The sequence below is a fragment of the Anneissia japonica genome, unplaced genomic scaffold (assembly GCF_011630105.1).
Source record: "Anneissia japonica isolate Jap-2015-1 unplaced genomic scaffold, ASM1163010v1 scaffold3845_len455572_cov173, whole genome shotgun sequence".
NCBI classification, from domain to species: Eukaryota; Metazoa; Echinodermata; class Crinoidea; order Comatulida; family Comatulidae; genus Anneissia; species Anneissia japonica.
This window is the reverse complement of record NW_022728625.1, coordinates 237,955-254,530: the sequence shown is the minus strand read 5'-3', so window position 1 is coordinate 254,530 and position 16,576 is coordinate 237,955. Positions and strand designations below refer to the sequence as shown.

General features: G+C 33.8%; 1 protein-coding gene across 3 annotated transcripts; it reads left to right on the top strand.

Annotated features, from left to right (window-relative positions):
- The first annotated feature begins 225 nt into the window (after positions 1–225).
- LOC117114428 (optineurin-like) lies at positions 226–15,506 on the top strand. Of its 3 annotated transcripts, XM_033258092.1 has the most exons (12): positions 226–446; positions 2,854–3,107; positions 4,970–5,217; positions 6,351–6,635; positions 8,562–8,904; positions 8,935–9,299; positions 9,695–9,828; positions 10,511–10,651; positions 11,013–11,118; positions 12,064–12,201; positions 12,415–12,732; positions 12,857–12,996. In XM_033258092.1, the coding sequence occupies exons 2-12, from the start codon at positions 2,861–2,863 to the stop codon at positions 12,941–12,943; spliced, it is 2,412 nt and encodes an 803-aa protein (XP_033113983.1). In that variant the 5' UTR covers positions 226–446; positions 2,854–2,860; the 3' UTR covers positions 12,944–12,996. The 3 variants fall into 3 exon arrangements, with proteins under 3 accessions (XP_033113983.1, XP_033113982.1, XP_033113981.1); XM_033258091.1 differs by having other exon boundaries at positions 228–446; positions 8,562–9,299; positions 12,857–15,506; XM_033258090.1 differs by lacking the exon at positions 226–446 and adding an exon at positions 523–936 and having other exon boundaries at positions 8,562–9,299.
- Positions 15,507–16,576: the final 1,070 nt, after the last annotated feature.

Genomic DNA, 16,576 nt, shown 5'->3' with positions numbered 1-16,576 from the left:
GGTCTTTATTGGGGGGAATATATTTATTTGGGTCCACCAAAACCATAGAGGGAGTCTTTTATTGGAGGGGACAGCTAATGTTAAAAGAGAGGAATTCAAACGGGATAACAGAAAATTTGTTTTTAATTGTAGGTGGTCTTTAACTGGAGGGAGACCTTTACCATCCCTCAAAAAGTTATAGTACTGTATCCTGATTGGTCAGAACACTCTCTGAGATCCAGCGTCCAAACAGTGTCGAATGCAGATAATCGATTATATGTGGGGGGAATTCCCAATGTGCCTAGGAAGGAGAGCTAAGCCTAGGCCTATTTATTTTTAGAGCGTTGGATTTTCCAAATTGTTATTTTTAGAACAGATGGAATTTACCAGAGTGTATTTGTGAACTGCTTAGAACAAAAATGTTAAAGACTGTATTTTAGTTAACCAAATTTACAGCTGAAGAAAAGGTAGGTGTTTTCTTCAGTAGGTCAGTCCCTCCCAAAATTTAACAAGAGGTCTGCCGCCTGGCCCTGGTTTATACTTGGCCTAAGTCTAGGCCACGCCTAGGCCTACTACACTAGTACTACTCTTATAGGCTAGTTCGTAGCCTGGCTGCTATGTCAAAAGAATAAACATTTCCGTCTTTTCTCAGGCAGTAACCGACCTAGGCCTACTGCTCAAACCAGCTAGCAGATGGGCACTTGTGACTTACAGTAGCACAGACAAAATAGTTTAATGACGTAGGCCTAGGCCTACGCTACGTACGTAGTCGTAGGCCTACTTAGTAGGCTACTAGCCCTAGCCTGCGTGATAGCTCTAGGCCTAGGCTAGCGCTATGCCTAGTTTACCTTGATTTAGCCTAGATCTTGAGACACATGAATGGACCATTGATTGGTGCTTTTAATGAATAATGGTTCGAAACAACCAGACTTAATCAAGTTTGTGAAAAAACTATCCGTAAGTGAATACAACATTTCCGTAGCACCTAGGCCCTAGGCCTAGGTAGGCTAGGCCCCTAGGCTTTAATTAGTAATAATAATAGGCCTAGTTTCTCTTGAGTTCAAAATATGGGTTGCTTAAATTACTCTCTCCAGGAACAGTTGTGGAATTTTAAGGAAACAGGACTGGATGAAGATTTTTAAGGACACTTAATTTTTTCTTAGTTTTCACATGTTTTCACTATAATTTATCAGTAAATCCAAGGAGGTATAAAAATAATATACCTCCTTGGTAAATCTAACAAGAATGAGTTGTCTAGGCACAATGTGTCAACAAATATTGAATATTCTGATGGAAAATTCATTTGTTCTGGATTTACTTATGGGATAAGCCATTTGTGATAATTTTTTTTTGTCTACAGTATTTCCGTAGTATTTTTATCTATTTCCGTATGTCCGTAATTAGGCAAAATTTCCATAGTACTTGAGAAGTCTGAACAACCATTATGTAATCTATGAATACTTCCCTTCTTGTATCTTTACAGTAACTTGGAATGAATAGCATGAGTTACCAGCAATAGATGTATTTTGATATCTCAATTTATTGATTAAATAAATTGGTTTAATTGATCATTTTACAAGTTTTTGAAAAATAAACTAAAAAAAAAAAAAAATTTGTACCTAGCGGATTTGTAGCAGGTGGTACACAGTGGCGGATCCAGGCATTCAAAAAGTGGGGGCCCAATAAGGATCTTCTACATTTGGAGGTTCTACAAGAAAATTTATTAATATGGCACTGGTGCAAAACCATTTATAATTGTATGAAGATTCAAAGTAAATCGAAAGTGCAGGACTTTAATAAACATTTATCACTTCCTTTTTAGAACAACTAAAGAAAATGAATCAACTGCTCACAAAACGAATTGAAGAAATGAAAGAGATGACAAGTGCTCAAGGAAAGTGGATGGAAGTAAACGAGACAAATCATCAGCGAGCTAAGGAGAAGATTCTGAGTCTGCAAAAAGAGAATGATGACTACAAACACAGCATTGAATCTGTGCGAAAAGACAGTGAACAATACAAACATCGACTTGAATCTGTTCTTAAAGAACTTGGCCACATTATCCCTGTCTCTTATACACATCTAGATTTGTATAAGAGACAGTTATGTAACCTATGAATACTTCCCTTCTTGTATCTTTACAGTAACTTGGAATGAATAGCATGAGTTACCAGCAGTAGATGTATTTTGATATCTCATTTTATTGATTAAATAAATTGGTTTAATTGATCATTTTACAAGTTTTTGAAAAATAAACTAAAAAAAAAAAAAAAAATGGATAAGTAGAACAATGCCTTGTATGCCCGGACAAATTGTCAACCAAAAACTAGTCATTTTTTACCATGTGGTCCTTTTAGCGTAGCATGAGTTACTATTTTTCCGAGCTGTCCCACGCATACATACGGTACAAGTTGACATATTATTTTTGTAATGGTGATAATACTATAGCATTGGATGTTAGGTTTAAAAATACAAAAAAAAAATGAAAATTCCAGTCCAATGAATTGATGGGCTACTGTTGAGCATGAAGAGTGTAAATGAATGTGCGAAAGTGTAGCTGAGTTACCTTTAGAATTGCCAATCATAGTACAGTATACATACTGTATATTTTGCTGTATCACTAGCACTGTAAACACAATGTTATAAACAAATGAATAAACAATACTAATGAATATTAACAAGATGTTATACTGTTTAACATACAGTTGTATGATTAAAAGTGTCTCAGTGCCAGTGGTTCAGTGGCAGTGATTCAGTATCACAGCTCTATGAGTAGCCTATACAGTATATTTGCATGGGTGTACGTAAAAGTACATAAAACACCAGTATAATACAAATAACAGTATACAATCATCAATGTGAATCCTACTACAGATACAACATGGATAATATTAATGACAACAAGGGTCAAGAAGATCATGAAGATCAAGAAGGTCAAGAATTTGAGGCAAATCTGTCCAGTTTGCAAGGTGACTTTGTTGTGCTGAATTACAGTGGTAATGATGTAGACATAGCAACTACATTGAGTGACGTCCATCTGTCAGATAACCGTCATCACACAATGCTAGATGAAAAGAACCTTATACAATCATGGGAAATCCTGAAAGAAGAGAATACCAATTTGAAAGGTTTGTATTAATATTAAATCAATTTGTGTTTTTGAGAATTTTAAAAGGTCAAGAAACAATCATGATGCTGGAGGCTCAATAGTCTCAAGTTGTATGGATTTTCTTTATTTTTTTCTGTACCTCTACTGAAAAGTCTAAAGATTAATTATCTCTATGGAAATATGGAAATGGTATACTATACACAATTTCGTATTTCTTGATAATAAAGAAATTAAATCGCAGCTTATGCAGTAAAACAATTTTTTATTGAATTCTGATTGTCCCAATTATGTTGTCACTATTTTAGAGAGAATTTCTGATTCATTTACAGTGAATGAGTTTGATTCCACAATTTTTGGGTCTTGAAAAAATGTTGATGGCTCGCGCAATCGCTTCAGATAAAAAAAAAAAATGATGGTAACAAACGAAAGTGCTAAAAAAATAATGTCAAAAACTGAACACGGAACTGAACCCCGATGCATGTGAGTTAGCTTGACATTTACCGAGCGAACAATACATTTCTGTTCTGATTAACTTGGACAGGAGTAAGGTAATGCTTTGGATAAAAGACAAATAGCAAATTTCAATAGTAATACACTACACATTTTTTATTTTTTAAATCATGCTTCTTGTGCAAATCATCTGTAGCACGCAAATTTACTAAAATACGCCTGATATAGAAAAATCGCCCAAAAATTGTCTTTAATTGTGAACACTGATATCTCTCGCACATGGTCAAAATGTAAATGGACGTCTTCGCATCTACTGTATAATTACGAAGCAAAATAACAAGGTGGTATTTCCATACATTTTACTTTTAAATGACACCTCTTTAGATAAAAGACAAAATTTAACAATGAACTTGAGGTAGTGACTAAAAGCAGGCAAACCTGACCACAATAATAACATCATATTTATTAATTTGGCTGAGATTTTTCAAGATCATTTGGCCTGAGATCGTTGGATCGTGTCGTAAGTGTTGAATATATGGTTTGGGGTACTGGCTAAAAAGTTTGCGGAACGGGGGTTTAGATACATGCATGACAAGCCAACACAGGGAGCTGTGTGAAATTGACTTAGAAATCTACTTAAAGGCTTTTACCAGTATTTCTTAAATATGTCAATAGGCAAAAGGCTATTTTATGACAACTCCGACCCATATATGCAACCAATAAAAAAGGAAATGAAAAAGAGACTTTACAAGGTAGTAAGAAGGAGCTGCAATAATGCATGATTACTGCATAGTTTGACTAAGTATTTTCTGCAAACAAAAATTAATAAACTGTTAATTTGTAAAATTCTTTTAATTGTTAAATTAAGATTGTTTTTATAATTACCATAGGACCCATATAACATCATTGTTGGTTTAACATGCAATGACCCTAGGTATTAGTAGGCCAAATTCGTTGTGCCTAGTTTGATCAGTCATTACTTTCATCAATGCATCAGATGGTTTAAAAAAAAGAACACTAAGTACTATGCATTAAACTTACATGAAAGAGTGTTTGATTGATTTAATAGACTTTGTGTTTAAATAAGTGATAATGTTTGCATTTCAATATTTAGTATTGTAAGCACCAGCTGAGCACTCAAGTGAATCATCAGTGAAGTTCAAATCAATTAAATTTTTTGTAAATAAACTTTATATTGTACAGTATCTGTACATGACCTCATTTGTACCTAGCGGATTTGTAGCAGGTGGTACACAGTGGCGGATCCAGGCATTCAAAAAGTGGGGGCCCAATAAGGATCTTCTACATTTGGAGGTTCTACAAGAAAATTTATTAATATGGCACTGGTGCAAAACCATTTATAATTGTATGAAGATTCAAAGTAAATCGAAAGTGCAGGACTTTAATAAACATTTATCACTTCCTTTTTAGAACAACTAAAGAAAATGAATCAACTGCTCACAAAACGAATTGAAGAAATGAAAGAGATGACAAGTGCTCAAGGAAAGTGGATGGAAGTAAACGAGACAAATCATCAGCGAGCTAAGGAGAAGATTCTGAGTCTGCAAAAAGAGAATGATGACTACAAACACAGCATTGAATCTGTGCGAAAAGACAGTGAACAATACAAACATCGACTTGAATCTGTTCTTAAAGAACTTGGCCACATTATCCAAAAGGTATAATTATTTTTTTAAATTTTTCTTTAATACAAATGATATGTGCCCTATCTGATGCGTTATCGTATTTTGTTCAGTATGTTCCCAAATGATTGACTTGAATCTGTTCTTAAAGGACTTGGCCACATTATCCAAAAGGTATAATTATTTTTTTAACAATTTTTCTTTAATACAAATGATATGTGCCCTATATGATGCATTATCATATTTTTGTCCCAAATGATTGCTAAAAAAATCTTGCAAGTAATTTGGGTGGGAATGAAACCATCAACCTCCAGATAACTAGCCTGGTGTCTTAACCACTAGACCACTTAGTTTGCGCTTGGTTGACAGTGATGAATCTAATCCCAATGTAGCAGTGGGTATACTGCAACACTGTTCTGATAGAACAATATTGAACAGAGAAATTGGTGGTGGGCGTGTTTTTACTATTGTACTGACATTGCTAATTCTGCGGCTCCACCCCTGTTTCGTGGTGGTATACACATTTCACTTTGAAAAAAACAGCACGAATAATTATTATTTTTAACCTGGAAAAGCAATCAAAAGTAATTTAAAATGAGATGAATCTATTTAGTAAACTTCTACCATATTTGAAAGTTAAAATTTTGATTTTGAAAATAAAAGGTAATTAATTACCATGGATGAGTCCAAGGTATTGTTGATAAAAAAGAGGGGAGTGGAGTTGAAATGAATTTTGAAGTGAATAACCTATTTTCATTGAATCTAAGAAGGGAAACACCCCTTGCAAAGATTTCTTTTTAATATAATTAACAAATGAAAGCAAATCATTAAGTATTCTATCAAGCAATTTGTTATTTTTCCAAGTAGCTTAACTTAGATGGTGTATCTATAAAAAATAAAAATTCATAACAATAAGTAAAGTAAGAATAATAATAATTTTTACCTGAAACAGTGATTGGATTGAATTGGATTATAATGAGATAAATCAAAAGTAATTTAAAATATGATTAATCTTACTAAATGTTTAAGGCAAATTTGATTTGGAAGATGAAAGACTATACCATTATAGGATTACTTTTATAATGCATATTTTTTTTACTTTTTATTAAAAGAATTAAAATTTCACGTATTCAATGTAAAATGGTAGATGTTTAAAAATTATTTTGTAGGAGATAGATCCAGATTGTAAGAAATATCTTGAGGGTATCTCATTACAAATTATGGAAGGGATACATTCAGAAACCAATGAAAATGTAGAAGTAGATAAAACTGTGCCACAGTCAGAAAGAATGGAAGGAATAAAATCAGAAGCCAAGACCGATGCACAGGTCAAAGAACTGAACTTAAAAATAGCAGAGATGAGTGAACAATTAAAGTGCAAGGATGAGCAGATTGACATGATAGCGAGAGAATTGTCAGAAATAAAAGAAACAGCAAAACCGCCAACGGAAATGGTAAGAATATATTGATACATATTTCCTCTGGTTTCCACCCACCCCCTACCCCCCTTGAATACAAAATGTACAAAATGGATTTGGGATGTGGGGTGGCTTGTACTAAAGGAACCCCCTTTTCAGTCAAATAGCATGCTTAACTCGAAGCTAATACAGTATTTGATTTCTTTCTGAGAATATTTGTACAAGTAAGCTTAAAAAGATGTATTGCCATGAAAATGACAAAAGTCATTAAAAAAAAATTTAAATTTGGTCATTTTGCAGTAACATACAAATTATTAACTTGAGCATAGAAATGATTGAATTAAAAAAAATGTGTACCCTGTTTTTTATACTGAACAATGATAATAAAATTAATCAAATATTACACTTCCAGTGACTGGAAGTGTTTCTATCATTTAGAAAACTATGGGTAAACATTCTTTAAAACACTCTTTCTATGTTCAAGTTACTTCAAAATGAGCGAGTTAAATTCTGTACATCTTTAAGCTACTCATTTCAATCATATCTTGGGCTTTTGCTTGAAGAAGACTACTGTAGCACAGAAAATTGGAGGTGAAATAATGAGGTGGGCTTATACCCGAGATAGGCACATTCTGGCGGAACTTCAGCAATTATTTCAAGTGTCATGTAAATGTACTGTAGACGCGGAGCTGGCAATTGCCTGTCGGTGCAAAACATAGGCTTCTAAAAGAGAATATGATCTCAAACTATGCTATTGTGTAAAGCAGCTTTTATTAATTAATTAAAATCATTAGAGAATGGACACTGTAATGATCGGTTGTGTGGTTTAAACAGAGATTAAATGTCAATGTTTTTTGCTTTTTAAGCAAATTAATTGGGTTCCAATATTTTATAATTGTTATACCAACCTCTCAAAATACCCTGGTTGCAAGCTGCATAATAGAATTACTGTGCGATAGCAGACATGCCAACCACTCTGATTTCGGCGGCGTTACTCCGTTTATTTAAGCAAAACTCCGCACTCCGATTTTGGGTCAAATCTCCGCTTTTTACGCATTTTGGCCAGCTGAAATAAATCGCGCATTTCCGAATAAAAATTATAATCCTATGATTTAGATAAGAACAAGACCACTTAATTTCGTCCTGAAAACAGCGCTCTGAACTGTTTACGAAATAGTAATTTGCGCTCTACGGTCTACTGATTTAGAAAAAAAACCAATTTCATTGACCAAATCACTGTCAGAGTTGCACTCTGAACTGTATACAAAAAATTAATTCGCGCTCCACGGTCTACTGATTTTGAAAAAAAAAAAATTCATTGGCCAAATTGATGTGAGAGTTGCACTGCACTCTGAACTGTATAGTGCTCCATGGTCTACTGATTTCGTAACAACAACAGTCTAGTAAAGCACAATTTTGAAAATGGAGTCCGATGAGAGCGATATGGATGTAGGCTTAGGCAGTACCGTGAAACGAGTAGTAGTGTTGAGCTTCCTGCAGAAAAGAAGCTAAAACACACATAAACATGCAAGTTAATAACGGAAAGTATCCTGTCAGTTTGAGATCAAAACTACTGTAGGTGATGCCAATAGTGCGCTTGTTGTGATTGGTGTGGTGTTGACTTTCTGCCTAGGCCTAGGGCCTAGTCTTGCACAGCGGTGTTGCTGTTGTGAGTCAAAACAGTTATATTTTACAATCCGATCACATTGGTACCATGTCTTAGGAATACTCCTCACATTGCCAAAACTCCACTTAGAAGTTTTCCAGACTCCACTTGTTGGCCTTGTAGGGTTGGCATGGCTGCGATAGGTTTATATATGGAAAGTCTTTGTTAGCCTAAGTGTAGGTACCCATAATATTATTAAAAACCTGACTACAAACCTGCTAATAAGGGGATAAAACAAAATGACAACATAACTGCCTGTTTAAGAGTGGATTAAATACTTTCATTAATATCGACAGGTTTTGGTCTCAGAAGGGTCAAAAGAGATACCAAAAGAGACACCAAACAAGTCATCACTTGAGGCCCCAGAAAGCTTTCAAGAAGAATTGACATCAATGCGGGATGAACTCAAAAAGGTGATGTCAATTAATACCCAACTGAATGAAGACTTAACAAGCTTTCAGAACCTTCATACTAGAAATCAGTCAGAGATTGAGGCCCTCAAAGGTGATCTCATCAAGCACCAACAGATGCATGAAGAGAAGTCAAAAGAATTTGAAAAACTTCGTGCAAATATTGCCAAACTGCAGACTGATAAGGAAGGGCTTGAGCAAAGTCTGACCCACTATCAGCAACATAAGTGCACTGAGGCTAAGCCAAAAGATGCCAAGACACCACCATCAGACATCCATCCTCCAGCAGTATCCACTGAAGTCATGGTTGGAAGTGCACCAAATACTGATGTTAAGAATATTAGAAGACAATCATCGGATGATGGGGAAACAGTACAGAATCTTATGCTAATATTTAGAGCTGAGAGACAGAAATGTGCCAGTCTTCAGGAAAAACTTACAGCTGAATCAAATCGAGTTCATGAGTTAGAGATGGAACTCCTTATTACGCAGCAAGAATTGCAAACTAAAAACAACAAGGAAATATCAAAAAGAGAAAGAGAACATGAGATGACTGTTGAAGATCTGAATAGGAAACTAGACAATGTATGCAAAGAATTAGAAGAAGCTCGGAATTACATGGAGGTATGTATTAATTATAACAATAATGATAGTAGCAGTTGTATGTAGTTGTTGTGGTTGTCGCCGCCATTGTCGTCGTTTCCGCCTTTCATTGCCGCCATCTTTGTCGTTGTCATCATTGTGTAATTCCATGGCAAATCAACCAAAAATTTACTTCAATCTAGCGGATTTTGTTCTGTGGGACACATGAGAAACGATCAGAAATGAAAATTTTTTCCTCTAGGCCTCTTAATTAGTTTGAGCTAATTAGTGATACGTTGCATGTTAATCTGATCTGATTTTTTTATTTACTGTAAAAGTTATCAATTTGTAAAAAGCTAGATTGTCAATGTCAAAGACAAGAAAGGATAAAATATTATTTTTTCTCAAGATCAATATTTTATTCTAAATCATAACAGGAACCTCGATATCAAAGTACTGGAGATGACATCCGTGCTCTGAAATCACAAGTGATGGCATTGATGTCAGAACTTGAAGAAATGAATAAACAAGTTGAAGATGCCAACATCCAGGTTCAGAAACGAAATGATAGGCGAGTATACTGGATCCAGTTATTTGCAATTTATCACAAATTTCTAATTTTAAAAATCGTAATATTATGGAAAATGCATAACTAATGAAAGAAATTTTTAATAATATTTAAAGATTTTTATGTAAAAAAAAAGATAAAATAATAATAATTAATAAAAAATAAATAATAAATAAATAAATAATGCTTGTAGACCAAATACTCTAAGTTGAGATGGTAATACATAAGTGAAATCTAAATCAGAAATCATAAAATCAAATAATATAACTACATTTAATAATTAGCAAAACTATCAGATTTAAAAGTAAAAATTTTGATGTACAAAAAAGATTATGAAGATGGGTTTTTAATTTTCCTAGGAAATCATTCCAAACGCAGAAGTCATACATGTATTACATGGACTGTTTTATATTTTTTTTATATAAATTAGATTCTAGACTGACAATTTCAGTGGCGGATCTAGGAATTTGAAATAGAGGGGGCCCAGGGAGGGATTTTCAAAGAATGAAGGGTTCATACCACTTTAGCCCCACCATGGGCTGTTGTGAGAAAATAGATTATGGCACTTCTAGATGGCTGGCCCTTGAATCCGCTACTGAATTTAACATGTAGATAAGATTTAATGTGTCTTAATTGGCAGTTTGTATGGTAACGACAATAAATATATGTTTTGTGTTATATACAGGATTAAACAACTTGAACTTAAGAATAGTGTGTTAGCCAGCGAGCAATATAACCAAAGCATGCAAGACACAGCAATCATTGAACGTATGCAGGTGGAGATCAAGCGTCTTAATGAGGAAACCAGTGGGTTGGCAGTAGTCATGTAAGTAGACCCGTGCTGATATTTAACTGAGTTTAGTGGATATAAAGAAATTGCTTCCATAATCCTGAGTTAAATTATTGCAGTTGCTAAGCTTTTCCTCATTGATAAAAAAATTTCACTTCATAAAATACAAATAGAACTTTGTTTTATATTTATAAAGTACCACATTCTTTAAAGTATGTAAATAACTAAATAAATAAAATTAATAAATTGTATAAAGTAATTGCTAGTTAGATGAAAATAAAATGTTAAAATGATGAAATGTGTTGTGAATTCCTATTTAACAGTATTGTTTTTGTTTTTAATAAGCTGGTTAAAAAAAATATGCAGTAAATATTCTATTTTATATTTTTATTTTTAGAGAGGAAAGAAATGATCTGTTAATGAAATACCAAAATCTGCAAACAGTATACAATGATGTTTGTCTTAAATATGATGAGGCAAGACATAAGGCTGTTGATGAAAAGGTACGAAAGAAAGAGTTTAAATTTCAATATGAAGCAATATGCTTACAATATTAAAAGCTACTTCTTATCAAGTAATAATAAGGTTACATTTATATAATGTATAATGCTTGAGCTTCTATGCGCTTTAAACATAAACAGAAAAGAGAAAAAACGAAAAAGAAGTAAAACCAGAAATAACCTAAAACAAACAAAGACCGCTATGAACAGTGACAACCATCACCACAGCACCTTCCACCCGCAATCTTTTATTTCAAGTTGGAAATTTTGACTATTATTTTCATATCTATATCTGGCAACATTTTAACAACATTTGATAAATAAAATCTATAATCTACTGTGCATGCAGTCATGCTCAACTGTGCAACTTTGCACACTAATGTTTTAAACTGTTTGTTTTTAAAGCAGTTGTGCAAATGACACTTCAGCTCAGGGATAACTTAAATAATAATTTCTTATTATTATTTAAGTTATCCCTGAGTTCAAATATATTACATTGTAATGCCAATTATAGAATATAATTATGTAGAAAAGAATATGTTTTAATACTTAATAGTCACTTTGTCCGAGTTTCATGGCAACTTCTTTTCAGTTGTTGGTATCAAGCTCTGGAATTCACTACCACATTCTTTTCAAGAGTCCCCTAATTTGATGAAGAGGCTCCAAAGGAAAAAAAATGTTGATATGTTGTATTTTCTAAGATAGACAGAAAAAAGTTGTTTGACGAAAAACTTAGGAACAGTTAATGAGATACAGATTTTTGAATATTTAAAAAACCGGGGAACAGTTAATGAGATACAGATTTTTACAACCATTGACCATTAACCATATGTTAAATGTGTTTGAACTGCTCCTGAAGTAGCCTTAAAAACTGTACAATTTGGGAATAACGTTTGCATGAAGAGGATGAGTAATGAGTACAAATTTAATTTTAAACTCACTTTCTAGGAAATTGAAGAGCTTACAGTGAAATTGATCTCATCTGAGGAAGCATTGCAAAAGAAGTATCACCAAATCAAAGAGCTGCAGGATGAAGTGAAGGAACTTCAGCAGTTTAAGGATCAATGTCCAGCATTAATGGCCCAGGTGAGCTGCCTGGTACATACTAAGAGACCATGAATCTGTTGTTATACAAGTATACTTAAAGTAACTGTAGAAGGATTTCATCTACTACTAAAATGTTTGCTCATCCATTTATCCATCGTTTTTGTTTACAAAGGCTAAGCACTTTAATGTTATCAATGCATTTTCTTTAAAAGAGGAATCCATGCTAAAATTACAAAATATCTAAATTTGTAGGCTGACCTTTACAAGATAGACTTTGAAGCAGAACGAGAAGCCAGAGAAAAAGCACACAGTGAAAAAGATGTGCTGAATGAGCAAATTAGTCGACTAAAAGAAGAAATAGAACAACTGAAGGAGGATTCGAATCCTGCTAGAAAAGCAGCTTTGGAGAATCTCCAGCGGCGTCATGGTTTTGGCTCTTCCCAATCTCAACCAATGCAACCACAACCAGTAATGCCACCAGACTTTGGTGCTATTTACCAAAGGCCTGTAGACTACTACCCGTATGGCATGGGAGGTTACCAACACACAGGACCCCCTCCTAATTCACAGGTAACTGACCTTAATTAGTTGCAGTTCAACAAATTTTAATTGTTAGCCAATGACCATAATTTAAATGATTTTTTGTCTTCTTTATTTTCACATGCATTTTTTGTATTTTTTTTGTTTTTTACAGTCACCAATGCACCTGTGTCCTGTCTGCCAGAGAAATTTTCCGGACATAGACACGCTACAGATTCACGTCATGGATTGCATCAATTAGAATTCAGACAAGGCAAAGTGGTACTTCTCCAGTCCTCTCCATTTCAAAATTCAAAGCCATTGGGGAGCAGCTGATGTCCGTCGGCCAAATGCTTTGAGACAAAGTTGACTACTGACAGCACTGGAAGTAACTTGTGCATAGCCGTTTTATTATATACAGATGCAAATCCCATTCTTAAAATATACTGTACCGCACTCGCGCGATTAAGCGCCCGGGCGCTTAATTTGTTTTTGCACTTTTTGAGGGGCGCTTATTCAAACGGGGTGCTTATTTAAACGGGACGCTTATGACAACAGAGTGGAAATTGAGGGGGCGTTTATAGAAATAGATGAAAATTGAGGGATTCTTATAGAAACGTATTAAATTCAAGAACTTTTTGAATAAAAAAAGATAATATAAGGACATCGGGAAACCGAAAATTACGAATGGTGGTGTGGGGGAAAAGATAATCGTTTAGAATGCATTTCTCATGACAAGAATGCTGTGAATTTACATAACAGCAGAAGAGCATGCAATTAGTGGTGTTGAATAGTGGTTTAGCTTGTTGGCCATTGGCCGATTGAGATCAGCAGGATGGCAGGATCATTTTTGAAAACTCAGATGAGAATGTGCTAAATGTGCAAATTGTCATAAAAAGAGGAGTAGGACTAGGTCACAAATATAAGAAGAGGAAAGTTGGAAATATACTGTCGGTCCAGGGATCGGGGCTCTAATCTGTCCCAAGAGAAATATCCTCACTTTGATATTGACCTACAGTAAGAAGAATGTGATTGCACTCTGCAGCTCAGATCATGCCAACAACCACAATCCCAGGATTGATTGGATTATTGACTTGCTGAAAAGAAAATCTCATGATATTATTGAGGTGGCGCTTATTGAAATTAGAAGGGGTGCTTATTCAAATGGGGCGCCTAAGGAAATTTTCACGTTAGGAGGGGTGCTTATTCAAATGGGGCGCTTATTCGCGCGAGTATGGTATACAGTATATACTATTACTGTATATGGAGATTGTATGTGATGGACTAAGAATTAGACAATGATGTCACTATTATTACAGACCTGTTTGTCGTTGATTAAATACATAAGATGTCAGACAGGTAGTCATTTATTATTAAAAGAATTATTGCAGATTTATAACTACATATAATGAAACTTGGATATTGTTCATCATTTAAAATTAAATATGTTATAAAAGTATTATTCATATATTCAGGCATTTTTTTTTCACAGAAATTGGATTCAATAAATTACAATGTCCTAGAAATCAAGATGCTCTCTTATTAGTTAGGAGACTAATATCCTAGAAAATATTTACCAAGTTACTACTGTATAAACATTTTGGTTACTGATTAATTGATGTAAGTGTATGATGTAACATATTCTGTAGTCTACACAGGATATATTTAAATGATTTCAAGAAAGTTATATAGTTTTACAGGTTGTTAACAAAGTTAGATGAGTATATACTATAATTAGCTCAATCATATTTCAACAGCACCAGAACTTTTAAACTGAACAATCAATTCATCTAGTAAACAAATTATTTGCTTACCATATAACTGCTTGGAAATTAGTAGCCTAGGTTTCAGGACCTGAATTTAGTTTACTCATTGAATTCTATAAAATATAATTGTTTTATTGCACTCAGTGTGCATCATACCAAATTTAATTGGCATCCCATACTCAATTTCTGTTTTTATTTTTTTTTATCTGATCTGTCTCTGAATTCCAAAATGACTTGCTTGTTAAGGGACTTGCGGTAAGTCTAGGGGAATGGGTTTGTGGCCATGTTTATCATGAATCAAGTGAAGAAAAAATAATAAATAAAAATGTTTAATGGTCCTGGAGCATAAGGTAATCACTGAACATAAATGATATGTCACTCAGTTTTATGATATCTGTATATTACATTTGAATTTAGAAATATTATAATATGGATGCCATTATTTTGTGTTATCCCAACAGCAGTACAGTATAAACAAAATAAAATGCATGTTTCTGTACTTGTATTTCATGTACGGTACTGAATTACCATACCATTCTCTACATTTAATGTCTGTAATATACATAGGTGTGTTATATTTTATGCAGGAATCAATATTTTTTTTTAACAGCGAAGAAAATTATATAAAATTATATTATATAAGTTTTTTTTTTCTCATTATTTATTATCCAGTATCAGTGAAAATATATATTGTTAATTGTTTGTATATTATATATTAAATACAGGCAAATAGGGTGCGGATCCAGTAGGGGGAACGAGGTGGCACGTGTGCCACCCACCCCGTTTTTCCTCTAAATTATAAAATTTCAGTGCATATCAATGTTATATGCTACTCATCTATTCTGAAAATCTTGTGCCCCCCACCCCCCAATCCCTTGAAAAAGTCTGGATCCGCCCTGAATATTATGGTACATAATTATTTTCATTCTTTTTAAATTGTCTGCAACATGTTATACTGTACAATTTGTAGTCAAATTTCCCACATGTTTTTCCTGACTAGTACTTTAGTATTGCAATGATTGTGTACATAGGAGCCTATACATTAAAAGTCAAATCAAATTTCCAGTGTTTCTTTTTGTTTGGCATTTAACTATACTGTATGCTTATCTGTGACTTAGTTTGCATAGGGAATAGCTCAGTTTGCAAAGTCACTATTATAGCTAGATTATCTTTAGTAATGATAGGCCCTCTTCAGTGTGTGATATGAACAAAAAATATTGGTAAAAATTAAGCAGAGTGGTGCATATAAAGTTACATTCCATACCACCTACCAGAAAAGAATAGAAAAACAGCAATGTAGAACAGTATATGATAATACTGTAACAATATTATAATATTATAAAATTATAATCCAATTTGGCTTTGTTTAAACAAATAGATGTCTTCTCGAATTTCCTTAATAAAGAAACAGGCAAATTTCTTGAACTGAAATCAGAACAGTACTTTCATGAAAATATACAAAAAAAGAAAAACCACTCACACTACAGATAAAATAAACCAAAAAAAAAATACAGTAGACTATAAAAAAAAAAGTAGAGAAATAAAAAAAATAAATCCTCCAAAAATATAGTGAAGGAGGAATGTGTTTTTGCAGTGGCCTGTGATTTGTTCACACCATATATGGTACATGGAATCTTAAGCCAATCCCCATCACTCATCTGACCAAAACTAAAACATGTTTTTCTGAACTTTTACATATTTCTTGGGCTGCTTTGGGCAGCATAATATGATGGTTACTAAGGCTTCACCTTCCTTGCACCCTAACCTCTGAAGGAACTTATCCAACACCTTATCTCCGTTTTATGGTCAGAGTCATTGGTGATTAGGGATGGTCCGTCCCTGTTGGCAATGTCATTGCTCCTTGATGCTCCAAGATAGAAGTTTACTGTATGCTTGCTGCCAGGGACGGATTCAGAATTTTTGAAATAAGGGGGCACAAAGTTCATATAGGCCTAGATGTAATCTAATTATACAGATAAATAAGTATCCAAAATGGTATGGTTCATGTTAAATATATACGTTACAAAATATTGTAACATTTGTATGCAATTCTGTATTTTTTTCTTTAAAAACAATGGAAAACCGGGAATGTTCTCCCTGCCCCTCCATAAATCTTCCCCGGGCTGCTG